The sequence below is a fragment of the Rhinatrema bivittatum genome, chromosome 2 (genome assembly GCF_901001135.1).
Source record: "Rhinatrema bivittatum chromosome 2, aRhiBiv1.1, whole genome shotgun sequence".
In the NCBI taxonomy this organism is placed as follows: Eukaryota; Metazoa; Chordata; class Amphibia; order Gymnophiona; family Rhinatrematidae; genus Rhinatrema; species Rhinatrema bivittatum.
In genome coordinates this window covers 720,998,945-721,017,571 of record NC_042616.1, presented here as the reverse complement: position 1 = coordinate 721,017,571, position 18,627 = coordinate 720,998,945, and the positions used below count along the sequence as shown (strand labels likewise).

General features: G+C 43.1%; 1 protein-coding gene across 4 annotated transcripts in view; it reads left to right on the top strand.

Moving 5' to 3' along the window:
* RNF19A (ring finger protein 19A, RBR E3 ubiquitin protein ligase) overlaps nt 1–18,627 on the top strand; it is a 217,993-nt gene that overhangs the window by 79,751 nt on the left and 119,615 nt on the right. For all 4 annotated transcript variants that reach the window (XM_029591803.1, XM_029591801.1, XM_029591802.1 and 1 more), the window contains one exon: nt 11,121–11,884. In XM_029591803.1, coding sequence (XP_029447663.1) covers nt 11,289–11,884 — 596 coding nt within the window. In that variant the 5' untranslated portion in view covers nt 11,121–11,288. The remainder of the gene's footprint in view (nt 1–11,120; nt 11,885–18,627) is intronic.

The following is an 18,627-nucleotide window of genomic DNA, read 5'->3' as shown; positions in this document are numbered from 1 at the left end:
CCAGGGGCAGCAGGCGGCGAAAGCGGCTTCCAGCAGCCCCGCCGGCTAAGGTGCATGAACGCACGTCCAATTTGGGCGCTCAAGCAGCGAAGGCACATTAGCCCACGCCGTGACCTCTGACGTCCAGGTCACGGCGTGCGCTCATGCGCCTTCGCTGCTTGAGCGCCCAAATTGGACGTGCGTTCATGCACCTTCGCCGGCGGGGCTGCTGGAAGCCGCTTTCGCCACCGGCTGCCCCCGGGAGGCAGGGGAGCCTCGGGAGGAGGGGAGAGAGGACTGGCAATCCCCGATGCCCGAGTGTAGGAGAACCATCCACTTCCTGGTACCTGTCATTTGAAATGACATTTGAAATAACAGGTACCAGCGCACCCAGGATACTGTATAGGCGCTGTATAGCGCCTATACAGTAAAATGGATTGCGCTTCATGGACGCGTTTTGGACGCGGCTTGCATTTGCATGCCATTTAAGTACTGTATCGAGCGGTATGTGATCCAAGCTGTGCGCGCGGCAAACAAGCGGGCATCCGGCACTGCCGCACCTTTTCTACCGCGTCCTTACTGTATCGGCCTGTTAGAGTTGGATCACACAAAGTTGAGGGTCCTTGCCTTTTGAAATGTTAACTCTGTTTAAGATAAAGAAATGACAGGGTGGGAGAATCTTTGTGAAATGTAGTAGTGGGCAAAACTAAAAGGAATCTTTTGTAAGGACAACAAACCTTTTACTTTATGAAAGTATGTTTGTTTATTTGTTTTGTATTCCACGATTTCCAAAATTGTTCAGGGCAGATAACAATAAACATACATTTAGAGGATAACTTTCAAACAAATTGCTGTGGCGGCATATATGGCTGCAAGCAAATCTATGCTAATATTTTGTAACCTGCTTGTATGATATACAAATTTTTTATAAAATATACTTATATCTAATCTGCAACATATATGCAAATACATTCAATGCATTGAAAGAATGTATACGTATCAATGCATTGAACGCGTATACTTTTCCTACATATTTTAATACTATGCGCGCACACTTTATGCGCAAAAATACATTGGTATATTTTTAAACATACGTGCATCAAGTAAATTGCCAGCTTTATTAATTAGTCCACCAGTTTGCCCAGTCCTTCTCCAGGTTATCGAGGCCCTTCGGGTTCTTCAGCTTGAATTCCTGCCAGATCACCCATACCTTCTATATATGGGGCAGATTTTATAAATCTGCGCACACGCGTACTTTTGTTCGTGCACCAGGCACGAACAAGAGTACGCGGGATTTCAATAGATACGCGCGTATCCATTAAAATCTGGGGTCGGCACACACAAGGCTGCCCAAAATCAGCAGCCTGTGCGCACCGAGCCGCGCAGCCTGCCTCCATTCCCCCCGAGGCCGGTCCGAAATCGGAGCGGCCTCGGAGGGAACTTTCCTTCGCCCGGCCCTATCTAAACCCCCCCCCCCCACCTCTATCACGAAAGTTACGCCTGCTCAAAGCAGGCGTAACTTTGTGCGCGTTGGGCCGGCTGCCGCGCTCCATGTTCCGGTCCTGGGGCCACTGCCACGCCCCCAGAACGACCTCTGGCCGGAACCACGCCCCCGAAACGCCGCGTCACTCCCGACACGCCCCCCATGCAAGCCCCGGGGCTTGCCGCGCCGCCGAACCTATGCAAAATAGGCTCGGTGCGTGCGGGGGGGGGGGGTTTGGGATAGGTTTTTGGGGGGTAAGCGCGTATCTTACGCACGTACCCCTTTGAAAATCTACCCCATAATTTATGCCAAATAGTAAGTATAAAATTAGGTAAGTAAGCTGGCAAATCTGTGTGTCTTTTTTACAATAGCATCTTAAGTGCATTCCCTGTACTGGAACATCCCCAGACCGCCCTTTTTTTACATGCATATATGTGCGCACAAAAGTGAAAATGTGTATGTATTCTGGACTTTTTATAAAATATGGAATATGTGAGTAGAAGCTATGTATGCTTGTATATACTAATTCTTATGCATATAACATTTTGAAAATTCACTGAAAATATACAAACAAACTTATGATGCTCATTTCCTTAAAAAAAAAAAAAAAAAAAGTTGCATTTATATCTAGTGTAGGCTTTTAACTGAGATTAGGCCAAATGCTTCAAACCATAGTCAAAACTATTCTGTTTGACCTGCCTTTATCTAGTAACCTTATTGGTAACCAATATATCACAATATATATTCAAGTATGGCGAGTCTAAATGCAGACCGCGAAAATAGTTATGGACTTAAGAAGAGCAGTCTATCAATAATTGGATGAATTTGGATGGATTTTTGCTGGACGTCATAGAGAAGCAGTTTCGAAGGAGTGATTCCCCTGAGGCAGGACCTTTTGTGGTCTGAAACGCGATCTTGTCGGGACTGAGTTTGAGACACCAGTTGCGATGAGTATCATCTCTTAAATCATTTGTGACTGCCATTACAGCCCTAAAATAAGAGATGCATTAGTAATATGTGAATTTTATTCATAACGATAAAAAAACGATAAAGATGATACAAATAAAGTAAAGTGACCCAATACCATAAGAAGAGTCTGTCACATTCTACTGACTCTGAGTAAGGGTCCTACAAACAAAAAGAAAAAAAATCTGAAGGTGATGGCTTAATAATATAAATAGATACCAGTTTAACCATGCATTGTGATATTCTGCCTTTATCTAGGACAAAGGGATAAAATTGATTTTAAGAGGTTTTTTTTTTTTGTTGGGAAAAAAGTATTCTTGACATGTGGAGAGGTGAAGACCCACTATCCTATTAGGGATGGCATAATCTGCTGCATGATATTATACAGATGGAAAATTTAGAATCCAGATATGTTTTTGCTCATAAAATGTTTTTTGGAAGTATGGGAACCGCATATTCAGCAGCTATTTACAAGAGCTTGGAGTGAGTTCCTTAATTATCCATAATAGACATGGTAATTTTAATAGTCTATAGCAATGTAATAGATAGTTGTAAACCATGTTATTTATTAATCTGAAGGAAATGTGAATTAATGCTGCAGGGGAGGGGGTTTTTTGGGGGGAGTTTTTTGCTTCATTTGATTTATCTGAAGAAAGGGGAGAATTTATAAAAATGTAGTATATTGATTTGTGGTACATGCGGAGAGTGGATAAGAAACCAATATATTCCAGGCATTTGTATGTAATTTTTCTTTAATAAAAAGTTTGAACTATATTCCATGAATTAGAAATAAACATATTTCCTTTTATCCTGCTACACCAGTCCAAGCTAGTGGGTTATCTTTACCTACCAGCAGATGGAGACAAAGGACACACCTTTTTCAGTGACATAATCACTTGGTATATAGGCTGGTGCCTATCCATGCTGACCTTTTTGCAAAAGAGTTTGTAACAAAGGCTGAGCTCTTAATTTCCCGGGGATCCCAGTTTTAGTTATTTCATGGTACAGACATTAGATTCAGGGAGTTCGGTGTTAAGCTTATTTGCCCTCTCCTTGGAGCTCCGGTGCCTCAGTGGAATCTGGATCTGGTCTTAGAACTCTTGCCTCTCCTTTTGAGATTTTTAACTCGCATTCTCAATGGATATTCCTGAAAGTTGGATCCCTAGTAGCCTATGCCCAGAGGTCTGGATCCTAATTGGCAGTGATCCCTCCTAGTCTTTCCACCAAGGCCATCCTTTTTACCCAAGGTCGTTTTTGCCTTTAGTTAAACAGGCAGTATATCTTCCAGTGTTCCATAAAGGGGAATGTGATAGTAAGGATAATCCTTCCCTTTTATTAAAGGTTCTTTGTACCTTCCTCAGGTATCTAAAAGGTAGCTAATCCCTTTCTGCTAACAGATAGGCCTTTATTCAGCAGGTCTCAAGGGGCAAGACAGCTTCAGAATCCTCTTTGTCCTTGTAAATCAAACAGAAGATCCCCTTAGACTATGTCAAAGCATCAACAGGTTCTGAAGGTGTTTTATGCTCATTCTATGAGGGCACAGGCTTTCTCTGGAACAGAGGCTAAAATGCTTGTTCCAGAGGACATCTGTAAGGCAGTCATTTAGTCCTCACAGTCTCTCATGTATGTTACGGATTCGATTTGCAAGCCAAGAGAGATACTTCCTTGGGGCAGGCATTCTCGGAGCAGTCCTCTCTTCTTCCCAGCTGGGTTGGAATGGGCTTTCCACTAGTCTGGACTGTGTAGCAGGATAAGGAAGATGAAATTTCATTTTGCCTGTTAGTTTCTTTCCTTGAGTTCTGCTATACTAGTTCAGGATCCTCCGAGGAAGTAAGGCTTATATAGCCATTGAGGTTCATCTGGAAAGCTAAAGCAAGGATGATGGATAGCAAATATGGAGTCACTCCTTTTCTTTCAATTCAGGGGAATTTAGAATTTACACTTGGAGATCAAGTTAGATATTTTTATTCATGGTCACAAAAAGATTTTCAGCAAATATCCCATAACAAATAGGGAAGGGCAGACATTTTCCTTTAAAAATGTAAAAGAGCAATATAACCTAGAAAATAAGAATTGGATAGAAGTGTTATATTTCTTTATTTCTATTTTCTGTGTTCAGTCTATTCAAGCTGGGGACTGCGTTTTCCAATACTCTTTTTTTTTTTTTTTTTTCTTTTTTTCAAGAATTCTTTTATTGCCATTGGAATTCTGTTTTTAAAGGCTTGATACCCCTTCTTAAACTGGGATCAGCTTAACTCTGTTGACTCGCGGCATGGGCCTGTCCCTTTACAATAATTTACTCTAAATTATTGTATTTACTGTATTCTCCCTTTAAGCATTTTACTAATAAGCATTGTTAAACCCAAGGCTCAATTCGGCCTTGAACCTGACTTCCTGCATATGTACTGTGAAGACTACTTCTAACTATCACTTACAATCACCTCTAATGTTTGTTTTCATTTGTGAGCCTCTTTTGAAGATATGCACAGTGCTCAGTCCCCCTGCCTGATGTGAAACACGGCCATGTCAGGCTCCTTGTTTTCAAACCACAAAAAATAAGTTTCCTTTGACTAATGTACACTGTTGATGTGACTGTATCTACAATAAGTTTTTCCTGTTGAGATGTATTGACCAGTGTTTTACATCTGCCACGCATTAGCTACGTTGCAAGTGGTAAATAGTGCCATTGCTCCATTTTAACGTTCGATTTCAAAAAGGACCAGCGCTTTGCTTCCATAAATGATTTTTTTGTATTACCAGGTAATGTTGTTCCCAAATATTTGAAAGCACCATTTACCCATTTTACAGAAAATCCTTTCCCCACAACTTTTTAGTTTTTCTCAGAATAGCCATAGCTTCAGATTTGTCCCAATTTAACTTAAATACTGAGGAATCCCCAAATTTAGCATCTGCTCTCATCAAATGCTTTGGGGAGTTCTATGGAATAGTGAGAAAAACTAAAATATTATCTAGAAAGATAGCAATTTAAAATTGTCACTTAGCCTTATACCTTCTACCTCTTTCTCTGTCTGGACTTTCCTTAAGAGAAGTTTTAAAGATAAAAGAAATGAGAGGACAGCCTTATCTAGTACCTCTACATAAAGCAAATTCATCAGATAGGCCTGCATTCACAAACACTGCAGCTTTTAGACTTTTTATACAGCAAATGAATTGGCTTAAGAAAATGTCATTAATTTTTTTATTTTTCCAATATGTGAAATAAGTACCCCCATACCACACGGTCAAATACTTTCTAGGTGTCAAAGCTAATCAATAAAGATGGAACATTTAGTTTTGCAGACTTTTCCATAGCTGTCTTGATGACTCTTATATTTGTAATTGGGTAGCATCAAACAAATTTCATTTCACCGTGCAAATCAATGTTGGTATAATTTGGGCAAGTCTGCCATAATCTTTACTAGCAATTTAATATCAAAATTTAATAATGAGATAGGGTGATAGGATTCTGGTAATGTAGGATCTCTCCCTGGCTTAGGAGTCTCTATTATAGTTACCTTCGGGCCGATAGAGTACAGTGCACTCTGACGGAGCGCACTGTTAGCCGGCATTTGGACGCGCGTTTTCAATGCGATAGCTTTACCCCTTATTCAATAAGGGGTAATAGCGCATCCAAAACGCACGTCCACACCCCCCCCCGAACCTAATAGCGCCCGCAACATGCAAATGCATGTTGATAGCCCTATTAGGTATTCCCACGTGATTCAGTAAGTAAAATGTGCAGCCAAGCCACATATTTTACTTTCAGAAATTAGCACCTACCCAGAGGTAGGCGCTAATTTCTCCGGGCACCGGGAAAGTGCACAGAAAAGCAGTAAAAACTGCTTTTTTGTGCACCCTCTGACTTAATATCATGGTGATATTAAGTCGGAGGTCCTGAAAGTTTAAAAAGTAAAAAAAATTTTTTTTTTTTTTTTTTTTTTTAAATAGGCCCGCGGGTTGAAAACCGGACGCTCAATTTTGCCGGCGTCTGGTTTCCGAACCCGTGGCTGACAGCGGGCTCGAGAACAGATGCCGGCAAAATTGAGTGTCTGCTGTCAAACCCGCTGACAGCCGCCGCTCCTAATTTAAATAAATTTATTTACTGAATCGCGCGCACAGGAGAGCGGGCGCTTCTCCCGCGTTTTTTTACTGTATCGGCCCGCTTGTTTGTTCCATAAGGGAAAAATCCCAATTGCACCAGCTCTGAATACATAGATTGTATAGGGGCATCTATTTTATCTATCAAAATTCTGAACTAAACTCATCTGGACCTGGCTCTTTATACATATTACAGATCCATCTGTATCGCTTGTTTTGTTAGAAGGGCATTCAGTTTATACAACTGCTCTTCAGATATTTTTGGTAAATCAATTCCTTGCAAAAAAAAACCTGTCACATGAAACATTCTTCAGATGAATATAATTGTTTGTTTATAAAAGTCCAAAAAAGTATTGATAATTTTTGTTGGTATTGTCTAACCCAGAGCTTCCCAAACCTGTCCTGAGGACCCCCACAACCAGTCAAGTTTTCAGGACATCCACAATCCATGGAGACTCATTACATTCAAAATTCTCATGCATATTCATTGTAGATATCCTGAAAACCCAATTGGCTGTGGGGTCACCAGGATAGGTTTGGGAAGCTCTGGTCTAACCTCCCTGTCTTATTTTTGACGTTCCACTGTAAATTTCAGCCCAGTCCAATTCTTAAAGAGGCCAACGTTTTCCCTGGCTTGTTATCAAATCCGTATCATGTAATTTTTAATAAAGCAGGCTTTTCTTGGCACGCTCATGAATTAAATAATTTAAAGCTACTTGTGTGGCCACAAATTTCATTTTATTTATGGCACTGGAATTTAATGCCAAATCTCATTTATCCAATTGTTTTTCCAACTAACTAGCCTCTTATCCATATCTTTTTCCTTTAATTGTATAGGCTATTTATTTCCCCTCTACAAAAAACAAAAGAAAAAAAACTGCCTTAGCAGTTTTCCAAAAGAGTGTAGGGGCAACTAAATGTACTTCATTATTTTGGAGGAAATTTTCTCATTTCACTTGCAGATGTTCCTGAAATTTACCATCAGTAGCCAAATAAACAAGGAATTTCTGGGTTCTACCAGATACATACCCCTACCCCACTTCTTTTCCACCCAAACAAGAGCATGATCTGAAATTTCTATAATACCAATAACTGGTTAAGGTAATAAAAAAAACCCCCCCAAAAAAAACCCAACTTCTAGCCATTAGCAGGTAATCCAATCCTTGAAAGTGTTGAGTGGGTCCTAGACATATGAGTATAGTCTCTTTGTAGAGGATGAAGAAACCTCCAAGTGACTATTGGATTTAAATGGTTGCAAATGTAAGGACTCCCTTTACCTCTGTTAATTTTATCTGATGGGGCATGATTGGATTTGTCCATAGTTGGATCTTACACACAGTTTAGATCACCTCCTAATATACAGGTCGATACAGTAACGTTGAGTTAAAGATTCCCGGTCTGTAACGTGCTGGGAGCGCACAATACAGACGAGTAAGGCCATCCAGCGATACAGTCTCCAGTTTCACGCGTCCTTAGCGCTTCCTAAACCCTTTCCTAAACCCTTTCCGCACCCAGCATGTAAATGAACGAAAAAGCTGTATAATGAAGGAATTAGCTATTCCCCTGCGATACTGTAACAGGCGCTGATATTATCTCCTCCGTAACCCGCTGTTCTGCCGCGGCCTTAACCTGCTAGTTTACCGCCTCCCCCTAGTAGGAGTTAGTGTAGTGTAGTGTAGTGTAAAAACATTGCTTACCCGCCCTGGTCCCGTCCGGTCTCCTGCAGCCCCGTCCGATCCCCTCCTCCCGAAGCAAAAAAAAACCAAACGAAAAAGTAGCAAGGCTCGGGCCTACTATGGTAAGTGTAAAAAGTGTTAAAAACAAAAAACCTGTGTGTTATATAAAAAAATAAAACAATTTTAAATACCTGTCGGAGGGCCGTGGGTCCAGGCGGCCGGTGGGCGGCGGGCAGCCATCAGCGGCATCCGGTAGTCCCTTCTCCCTTCCTCCCTCCCTCCCCTGCCTGGATGAGCGCCAAAATCGCACGGGCGGGGCGGCAGCGGGATCCGGGAGCGGCGGGTAGGCAGCAGCGGGGTCCGGGGGGGCAGCGGCAGCAGGATCCAGGGGTGGCAGCGAGATCCGGGGAGCGAGTAGCGGCAGCGTGTTCGATCGGGCAGGCAGGTAGGTGGCAAAATAAAGATGGCCGCCTGCACGGGAAAATCGTGCAATTGGCCGCTGAAGACGTGACGTCACGACGTTTGGCGTCACGGGGTGTGACGTCACGTCTTCAGCGGCCAATTGCACGATTTTCCCGTGCAGGCGGCCATCTTTATTTTGCCACCTACCTGCCTGCCCGATCGAACACGCTGCCGCTACTCGCTCCCCGGATCTCGCTGCCACCCCTGGATCCTGCTGCCGCTGCCCCCCCGGACCCCGCTGCTGCCTACCCGCCGCTCCCGGATCCCGCTGCCGCCCCCCCCCCCGCTGCCGACCCGCCCGTGCGATTTTGGCGCTCATCCAGGCAGGGGAGGGAGGGAGGAAGGGAGAAGGGACTACCGGATGCCGCTGATGGCTGCCCACCGGCCGCCTGGACCCACGGCCCTCCGACAGGTATTTAAAATTGTTTTATTTTTTTATATAACACACAGGTTTTTTGTTTTTTACACTTTTTACACTTTTTTACACTTCCTGGTGCCTGTCATTTCAAATGTCATTTGAAATGACAGGTACCAGCGCACCCAGGTTACTGTATAGGCGCTGTTACAGCGCCTATACAGTAAAATGGGTTGCGCGGGCATAACCCTTCCCTAACGCTTCACAGCCGCGGCATGCATTTGCATGCGATTAGAGGAGAGTATCGGGGAGTTAGTGAAGAGAACTGTGCGTGCGGGGAGGAAGGGTGCGCCTGACACTGCCGCACTGTTTTTACCGCGGCCTTACTGTATCGAGCCGATAATTGGTTTAAAATAGTGACTTTCTCACCAAACTAGTAAAAAAAAAAAAAAAAAAAACCATAACTATTCGTTAAATACACATTGCATAACAAAATAGGTTGTTCAAATAGTTCAGCTTCTAAGATCAGGAATCATCCTTCCAGATCTTTAATGATATGTGTGACCAATAATGAGATTGATTTATGGATCAAAATCGCTACTCCAACTCTTACCATTAAAGGAAGAAAATCCAGACCTTTCCTACAGACCATCTCTTTCACTTTTTATCTTCTGTCATTGAGATGAGTTTCCTGTAGCATCGCTATTTGTGAATTTTTGTTTCTTTAAAGCATTGAAAATCTTATGTTGCTTGAGTACTAAATTAATCTCTCCTACATTTCCATGAGGTGATTTTCACTTCTGTTGTATTCATTTTTAATGTTACTGTTTGCCCTCTCCCATGGAAAAATCACATTTAGAATAGAGTGGGACCCTCCAGCCTAGCGCTCCCCCCCCCCCCCCCCCCAGGTCATCATCTATGACCCAACATCTCAACCCATCAACGCAATTGGAATTCATTGGGGTTCTGCTAGATGTGAGTAAGGTGATGGCGTGTCTTTCCACAAACAGAAATAACATTGTGGGGGAGAAAATACATTCAATAGACATCTGCTTAATCTATATTGAGAATGCTGGATCTAATGGTCTCCACAGTGCATATGTTTCCAATATCACCCCTTCAAATGAGTAGAGACATTTGTTTTCAGTTTTTATTTTATTTTTCCCTGGAATTTCTCAGTATTTATTATAAAGAACAAATTGGGAGAAAATCAATAGGAAAAAAACTCCAGTTTTTTCCACTGATTTTTTTCACCCCCATTTTTATTCATTATAATATTCAGTGAGAAATTCACAGGAAAAATAAAATAAAAACTGAAAATAAAGATCCCTACATATGAGGCAAGGCCAATGGACCTCTAAATTCTCAGTAGAATTAAGCCATGCAGTTTTTTTCAGCATTACATCTGTTTAATGGAGGACTCCAATTTGGTAACTCTTCCATTCCAATGATTAAATAGCTTACTTACCTTTTTCAATTTTCCCTCAACAAATTATTCTGATAGCAGGTACCTCTAAGGAGAATTCTACGCCAATCTGTAATGCATAATTGGTTCAGAATTCCCATGTCCTGCAGAAATTAAAATATTGGCTCAGAATTTGGCTGGGTGCACTACAGTTTGGTCCCGGCATAATGGCTGGCAGTAGGTGAGGGAGAGGTTAGGGATAGGTAGTAGGGGGATCAGAGAAGAGGCTGTGCGGTGATAGGGAAGAGGGAATAACAATTGCAGTATTCCTGGAATAATTCTGTGTCCAAAAAAATAAAAATTCTGCATTGAGTATTAGTTCAGACTACAATGCAGAAAAAAGGTTTATTGCTTGGATAGTAACTATGATTTAAAAATATTAAGACAGTGTGAAAAAATTAGCCCTCCACCTCTCCATTCTTGTAAGAGTAAGGGCTAGTCTCCTAAAACCACAAGTTTGAATTTTGCATTGGGATGAAGGTCATCTGCTTTAATAGTATAATTGGTATGTTCCTAACTTTAGTAAAATCATTATTTATTATATTCATTTCCTAGAGGTTTTGTTTCTCATTAGCTTTTGTAGCAAAGAGCAAAATAATTTTATACTAACCTGTATTGTCTGTTATCTTTTCACAGAATTTCTACACAGCCTATTGGAAATGAAAAATGAAGAACTCATCTAAATGAGGCAGATGTCTCAAGCACGATTTTCTTTGCAGCACAGCTTCAGTTTATTTCTTCTCTTTGCATTGATTTTATGGATAAAGATGATCAGGATTACATGTGAACTTTGACCCATATTTAATGAGCAATCTAGACATGAGTTTGCATCGGCAAATGGGTTCAGATCGGGACCTGCAGTCTTCTGCTTCCTCTGTTAGTCTGCCTTCAGTTAAAAAGGCACCAAAGAAGAGAAGAATTTCATTAGGGTCTCTCTTTAGAAGAAAGAAGGACACAAAACGCAAGTCAAGAGACTTAAATGGAGGGTTGGATGGAATTGCAAGCATTGAAAGCATCCATTCAGAGTTGTGCACAGACAAGAACTCTATCTTCTCCACGTATACCTCTTCTGATAATGGAATAGCTTCTAATAGTAAACAGAGTGGAGACTTCTTGGAGTGTCCCTTATGCCTTCTGCGACACTCAAAGGACAGGTTCCCAGAAATAATGACGTGCCACCACAGATCTTGCACAGATTGCTTACGTCAGTATCTGCGGATAGAAATATCTGAGAGCAGAGTTAATATCAGTTGCCCTGAGTGCTCAGAACGTTTTAACCCCCATGATATACGTTTGATACTCAATGATGATATCCTGATGGAAAAATATGAAGAATTTATGCTTAGGCGGTGGCTCGTAGCAGACCCTGATTGTAGGTGGTGTCCAGCTCCAGACTGTGGGTAAGAAAAAGCCATTTATGTTTGTCCTTTCTCCTCTTGTGAGCTACTGTGTATTCAACGGCTTCATACTAAGTTACCACTTATATAACAGAGCTATTGTTTATAACTTTCTGTGATAACTTCTAAAATGATTGTCCAGGCAGCTGATAAATTGCAGGGTTATAATATGAATGTTTCTGGTCTTACTGTTAGAATAAGACTGGGTTTCATAAGTGTAGTGTATTGAAATGGTACATTTTAATTGGAACATGAATTGTTAAATCTAGGGGTAGAAATATTTAGTAACAAGCCAAAATTTTAGAAGCCAAGGAAAACTATCTTTCTTCTTAACTTGCTTTTGTTTTTTTCTTTGTTTTTGATCTTACTCTTGTGTGTGGGTTTTTTAATTTGCATTGCTTTTTTTGCTCATTTTTGAAGGTTGCTCTTTTTTCCTTTTTTGTGCCTCTTTCCTTTCTTCTTTCTTCACCCAGCTTTTATTTCTTTCCAGCTTCTTACTTTCCTTCCGTTCTCCATTCTTTGTCCTCCGAAGCCCATCACATTTCTATGAACTACACTGTTAACTCACATACAGCTCGATCCAGTAAAGTCCGTGGGAGAGCGGACTAACGCCCGCTCTCCCGGCGCGCGCACCGGCCCCTCGCCGGTGCGCGCGATCCAGTATTTAAATTAGGCGATGCGGTGCAAACGAGGAAAAAGAGGCGCTAGGGACACTAGCGCGTCCCTAGCGCCTCCTTTTGGCCTGGAGCGGCGGCTGTCAGCGGGTTTGACAGCCGACGCTCAATTTTGCCGGCGTCGGTTCTCGAGCCCGCTGACAGCCACGGGCTCGGAAACCGGACGCCGGCAAAATTGAGCGTCCGGTTTTCGGCCCGACAGCCGCGGGCCAAATTCAAAATTTTTTTATTTTTTTTTTTACTTTTTTTTTACTTTTGGGGACCTCCAACTTAATATCGCTATGATATTAAGTCGGAGGGTGCACAGAAAAGCAGTTTTTACTGCTTTTCTGTGCACTTCCCTGGCGCCGGAAGAAATTAGCGCCGACCTTTGGGCGGCGCTAATTTCTTAGAGTAAAATGTGCGGCTTGGCTGCACATTTTACTTACTGGATCGCTCAGGAATACCTAATAGGGCCATCAACATGCATTTGCATGTTGAGGGCGCTATTAGGTGCCGCGGGTGGGCCGCGTGTTTTCCTCCCCTTACTGAATAAGGGGTAAGGGAAAACACGCGTCCAGAGCAGGGTGACAGTGCGCTCCGACGGAGCACACTTTACTGGATCGAGCTGATACTCTTTCTCAGTGGCCTTGCAGCAGGCAGACACCAGTAATGAAATTTTGGTTGTTCCAGTGACCAGATGCCTAGAATTATTACACCCTAGGTTAAAGCCACTGCCAACCTCTTGTCTTTTGATTTTATTTATTTCTTTAAAATCATTTATATTCTGCCCTAACTATACAAGAAGAGCTTCAGGATAGATTACAGTTAAGTGAGAGTGTCTTCTAACTTAATTATTGCACTGCTAGCATTTTTCCAGTAAAAATCAATCTGCATATTTAAAAATCTTTATCATTGTTTTAAATATTAGACTTCTTTTAAACAGCACTTTCCTATGTTTGACACAATTAATAGGGACCAGGAAACTGCAATTTCTTTTGCAGGTGTGATAGTTTTAATATTTACAGGTAAACAACAGATTTGCCCTTTGATATTTATTACTGAAGATAAATTGATTATGGTGATAGTTTGCAAATTTATTTAATTAAAATATCCCTTATTCTGGATTAGTAAGAAATTTGCAGGTTTCTCTGTGAACTGTAGTTAAACATATATGTTGCAGCAGAAGATATTTTCTTATCTGGAAACGTTGCCTCCATAATTCCTTGTGCAACTCTTGGAAAAAAGGTTCTTCTGTGATTGGTAAATAGAGGAGATATATACATTAATGCCTTAATGAATTATTAAACACATCTTAATAGTAGTTAAATTATTACAGACCTCCAGAAATCAAAAAGTAGGTACAATAAAGGGAAAGATAAAATCTTATAGAAGACCTACAATGTCCGAAAATGCATTTTAGATTTAAAAACTGTTACATCTGAAAAATAACAAGAGAAGACACACACAACAGCACTTACAAATAAATTCTCATGCATCCTTTCTTTAGAAATAAGGTACCATGTCATTGCCTAACATCATATAAGGCACAGTACATATTTGGATTTGCAAAAATAGTGGCATCATAGTGAACATTTTTTCTAAAAATGCATTTATTTATATACATTTCTTTTGTACCATGTCTGACTTAGCTCAGAGCAAAGTAGAAATTGTTTTAAAAAGAAGCAAAGCATAAAATATAAAAAAGAGCACAAGCAGAGGTTTCTAGCCCCTTTGCCACTGCAGGACAGAAAAACTGGAGCTTGGTACATAGAAAGGAAGAGGAAGAGCACAAGCAAACTTCAGGTAAGAGAAGCTATAAAGAAGTAAAAGGAAGCAAAAAAACATTGTGGTAGGAGGGGAAAGTAGAAAGTAGGGAGAAAAGGACAGAAGGAAGCAGGGTGTTATACAGCGTTATCTGGGGGACAAACGTGGCAGAAATCACTGTATGTATTAGGTAGGTATCGCTCAAAAAGGGTTTCTTCTATTTTATTTGTCACTTTACCTTGTGTATGAGTATCTAAATGCATGAAAGGCACATTGATGCCTACATGGTGATTTATAATACCACATAACACAATGATTTTTCTCCCCAAACCCCTGCTGTCTAAGGTTGAGCAAGTCTGGTAAGAGAACTTTTTTTGGGGGGAGGGCTTTATCTTTCCTGCATCCCTATCCTGGTAGAGTTTTTGAGCTCCTGGGGCAGCATCCTCTTGGGGCTGTTTCTCCTAGTGCAGCTGCCTCCCAAGAGGATGCGTGGTTGTAGGCACCTCCCTGCTCCTTAGAGCAACGATTCTCAACCAGTGTGTCGCCAAGCACCGGGCAGGTATGTCACAGCTTCTGGAGTCCCAGTGCCCTGGTTGTGCTTCCCCGTTCCCTGCCCCCACGGGCCAATGGCAAGCCTCCTCCATTCTTCCTGCCCCCATGCAGGCCAATCGGAAGCCTCCTCCCTTCTACCTGCCAGTGGGAGAGTGGGTAGAAGGGAGGAAGCTTCTGATTGGCCGGTGAGGCGGAAGAAGGGACATAACATAGGTCGAGAGTGGGGGGTTGGGAGGAGTGGCAGTGTAGAAACGAGGCCGAGGAAACCCGACCCCCGACAAATCAAGGCCGCCATGGGAGCCCATGCCCGTGGCGGCGAAAAAGAAGTCCTGCTGAAATAAAGCCGCGGCGGAACTAGAGCCCATTCCTGCAGCGAAGGAAGAAGAGGTTTGGCGGTGAGGCCCAGTGCATGCATGTGTGAATGGGAAGCCTGGGTGTGAATGGGTGCCTGGGTGAGGGCTAGTGGGTGTGAATGGGTGTATGCTGGTGTGTGTGGGAGTAGGAAGAAAGGAGGAAGCTTCTGATTGGCTGGTGAGGCAGGAAGGAGGGACAGAGCATAGGCTGGGAGTGGGGGGGTTGGGAGGAGTGGCAGTGTCTAAGCGAGGCTGCCACGGGAGCCCATCCCCGTGGTGGCGAAGAAGGAAGCCTGACCCTGGACAAGCAAGGCTGCCACAGGAGCTCATCCCCATGGCGGCAAAAAAGAAGTCCCGCTGGAGCAAAGCTGCGGCGGAACTCGAGCCCATCCCTACAGCGAAGGAAGAAGAGATTTGACGGTGAGGCCCGGTGCATGTATGTGAGAATGGGAGCCTGGGTGTGGGTGCGAATGAGTGCCTGGGTGAGGGCTGGTGTGTGTGGGTGCGAATGGCTGAGGACTGGTGTGTGTGATTTTTGAGCTTGTATATAAGAGAGAGCATGTGTGTGATTGAGAGAGAGTCTGGTCAGGGAGGTGATGTGTTTCTGGGTGAGAGAGAGAGACAGGTCATGGGGTCTAATTTGGGGGGTGTGTGAGTGAGTGACTGGTTGTAGGCCCTAAGAAGAGGACTGTGAGGACAGAGCTTCAGCAGCCTCTGCTGCTTCTGGTGAGTGCTTTTGGCCTGCAAGAGAAAGGAGTAGGAGAGTTGCTGGAGGTGGTAAGTAAAGGTATCTTTTAAAGCTTATTTTTCTTGATTGACTGCCATTTTAATTATTGCTGTTATGTAATCTGTCTGTTTTTGAAATATTTAATTGGTATTTGGACAATTTTTAAATAATGAGTTTTTAATTGTTGGATGTTATTCTGTTCATCAGTTGTTTTGAAACATTTATTAGTATAGTTTTACAATTATGTCTGCATGGGGTTCTATAACAGCTTGCCTTATTCTGTTTTCCTATTAGGAAGTATATTGGTGTTAAGGGCCTGGTTTAATATTTATAGTGTTACCTTTTCATAGGTAGGGGTTGTTACTGTTGGAGTGCATGCCATAATGCAGATTAGTTTGTGTGCATTATTGCAGATCCTGGGACTATGTTAGGTGCTATATTTGTTTCCATTTCTCCAGGTTTATACTGCATGCAGAGTGGCTTTTTGGTTTTCCATTCCAGTTTGTCTCCATTTTTATAATTTGTGGTCTTTCTGTCCTTGGTGAAGGTCGGCTTTGTGTGTGACCGAGGTGAGGTATTTTACTAGCATGTAGGCATTTGTATCAATCTTATTTGTTGTGTTTTCTCAATAGGACATGCATTAGTGGTAAATTACTATCTTTTCATAAGGAAGGCTAGTGTACCTAGTAGTAAAGGGAGTTTGTTTTGCTTTTACTCAGATGTCACCAGAACCTGAACATCTTTTTTGTATGGTGAGTTGTATAGGTAATGCCCTAGCTCTGTTCTGACCCATTGTTGGGGGTTGAGGGCGTTCCCACGGGTGCAGAGTGTGTGTTTACATATAGCCCCGTGATGGTCACATGTTCAGTGTCACGCATATGAGAACCATCTGTCAGGTGTGTCCTGGCTGAAAAAAGGTTGAGAACCACTGGTATAGAGGATCCTAGAGGACCTAGCCGTGTATAAAAAAAAAAAAAAAAAAAAAAAATAGGAATTTTTCCTTTGCTGTCTGTCTCTTTCTGGCCCCCTCTCTCCTCCAGTTAATTTTGCACTCTGCCTCCACTCTTCCCGGGCTGGTGTTTGAGAATAAAGCCCTGTTTAAAAAAGAAAATAGAGGCAGGTGGGGAAAGGACAGTTGCTTGCGAAGGAGGGATGCTGCGGCAGGCAATTCTGCCATGATCGGTGGCTTCCAGCGCATTTCCCTGGAGATAGTGAGTACCGTGGAAGGCCCGGGAGAGGGAGGGAAGGCACGTCATAATTTCAGGCAGGCTTGGGAGCCCCTCCAACATGGCGGAATGCCTTGAAAAAAGAGAGAGAATGCTGAGGCAACAGGTGTATTTCCTATGGGTCTAAAAAGATCCCCAGTGTGCAAACTTATTCTGCCCAGCCTGTGATGGGGGTCCAGGTCTGGCATCCCTGGAGGGGCTCACTGAGGGGGCCCCTCATACAGGGGAATCTCTGTGGTCAGGGCACTGTGCCAGCCACTGACTCTGCTTCCATGCCCCAGAAGAGGAAGAGCTGCTGCCTCCAGGGAAACTGGGGCTGTTGGCATCCACTGGCAGAACGGGGCTCCAGGGAACAGATACTTCAGCGATCAAGGACAAGGCCTTGGACAATATCCAGTTAGGGGTCTGTCGAGAGCCAACCCCATTGGGTCCTCTCCATTTTTTGTGTTAATAATACAGAAGACCTTCTGCACTATGCAGAAGCCTGGTTCTGTGACTGGCTTGAGATCCCCAGACCAGGGATTGATGGAAGGAAAGAATGGGATCCCTAAATACTCATGGGTCACGCTTAGGCTTAAAGCATCACTTGCTGTGACTGTCATGCCGGACTCCAGAGAGGAAGGTTGGTTTGCGGATGATTCAGTGCCTAGTGTGCCTCCTGAGCTCCCAGGAGGAGGGGCAGTGCTCTTTGTTGTCTGAGAATTACTCAATAGTGAGGCTGTTCTGAAAGAAGAAGCTTATACCCCTCATTACTAATGTACAGGTAGCCTTGAAGATTTCAAGCACCAAAGCAGGTGACCTTATCCTGTAGGATATACAGAAGCCATCGAGGACCTTTCCTTTACATGAAGCCCTAAGGCGGATGGTGCTGGTGGAATGTGACTCCCCTCTGGGGGGCTCAGAAGAGGCAGGGTGATGGGAAAGTTCCCTGCAGAGGAAAAGAACAAGCTATTGTGGAATCCAAAGGTGGATGCGCTGGTGTCATTAGTGGCCCATAGAACTACTATTCCTGTAGAGGGAGGTAGAACCCTAAAGGACTCTCAGGGCAGGAAGATAGAAGCATTCCTAAAGCAAGTCTTCTCCACAAGGGCTATGACGATTCAGGCCTCAATTTGCAGAGGGTATTTAGCCTAGGCCGCCTTACACTGGATTCAGCAGTTGCCCAAGCATCAAGGAACTTTACACCTGGTGTGGTAGTGGCCTTTTTAAGCAGATACAATGTATGAGCTGATTAAATTAGCCTCTGGATCAGTCACCTCTTGGGTGGCAGCCAGGAGACTCCATTGGCTGTATAATTGCCTGTGTAAGCTCCCATTTTGGAGGGGTACTACCATTCAGAGAAGACTTAGAAAAACTGGTGAAGGACTTGGGTGAAACCAAGCCCAAAAGGCTTCTGGAGGATAGAAGCCAGTCAAGCATGTATGGGCTTAGACTGTAGCATTTCAATTATCAATGCATCAGGGCTGAT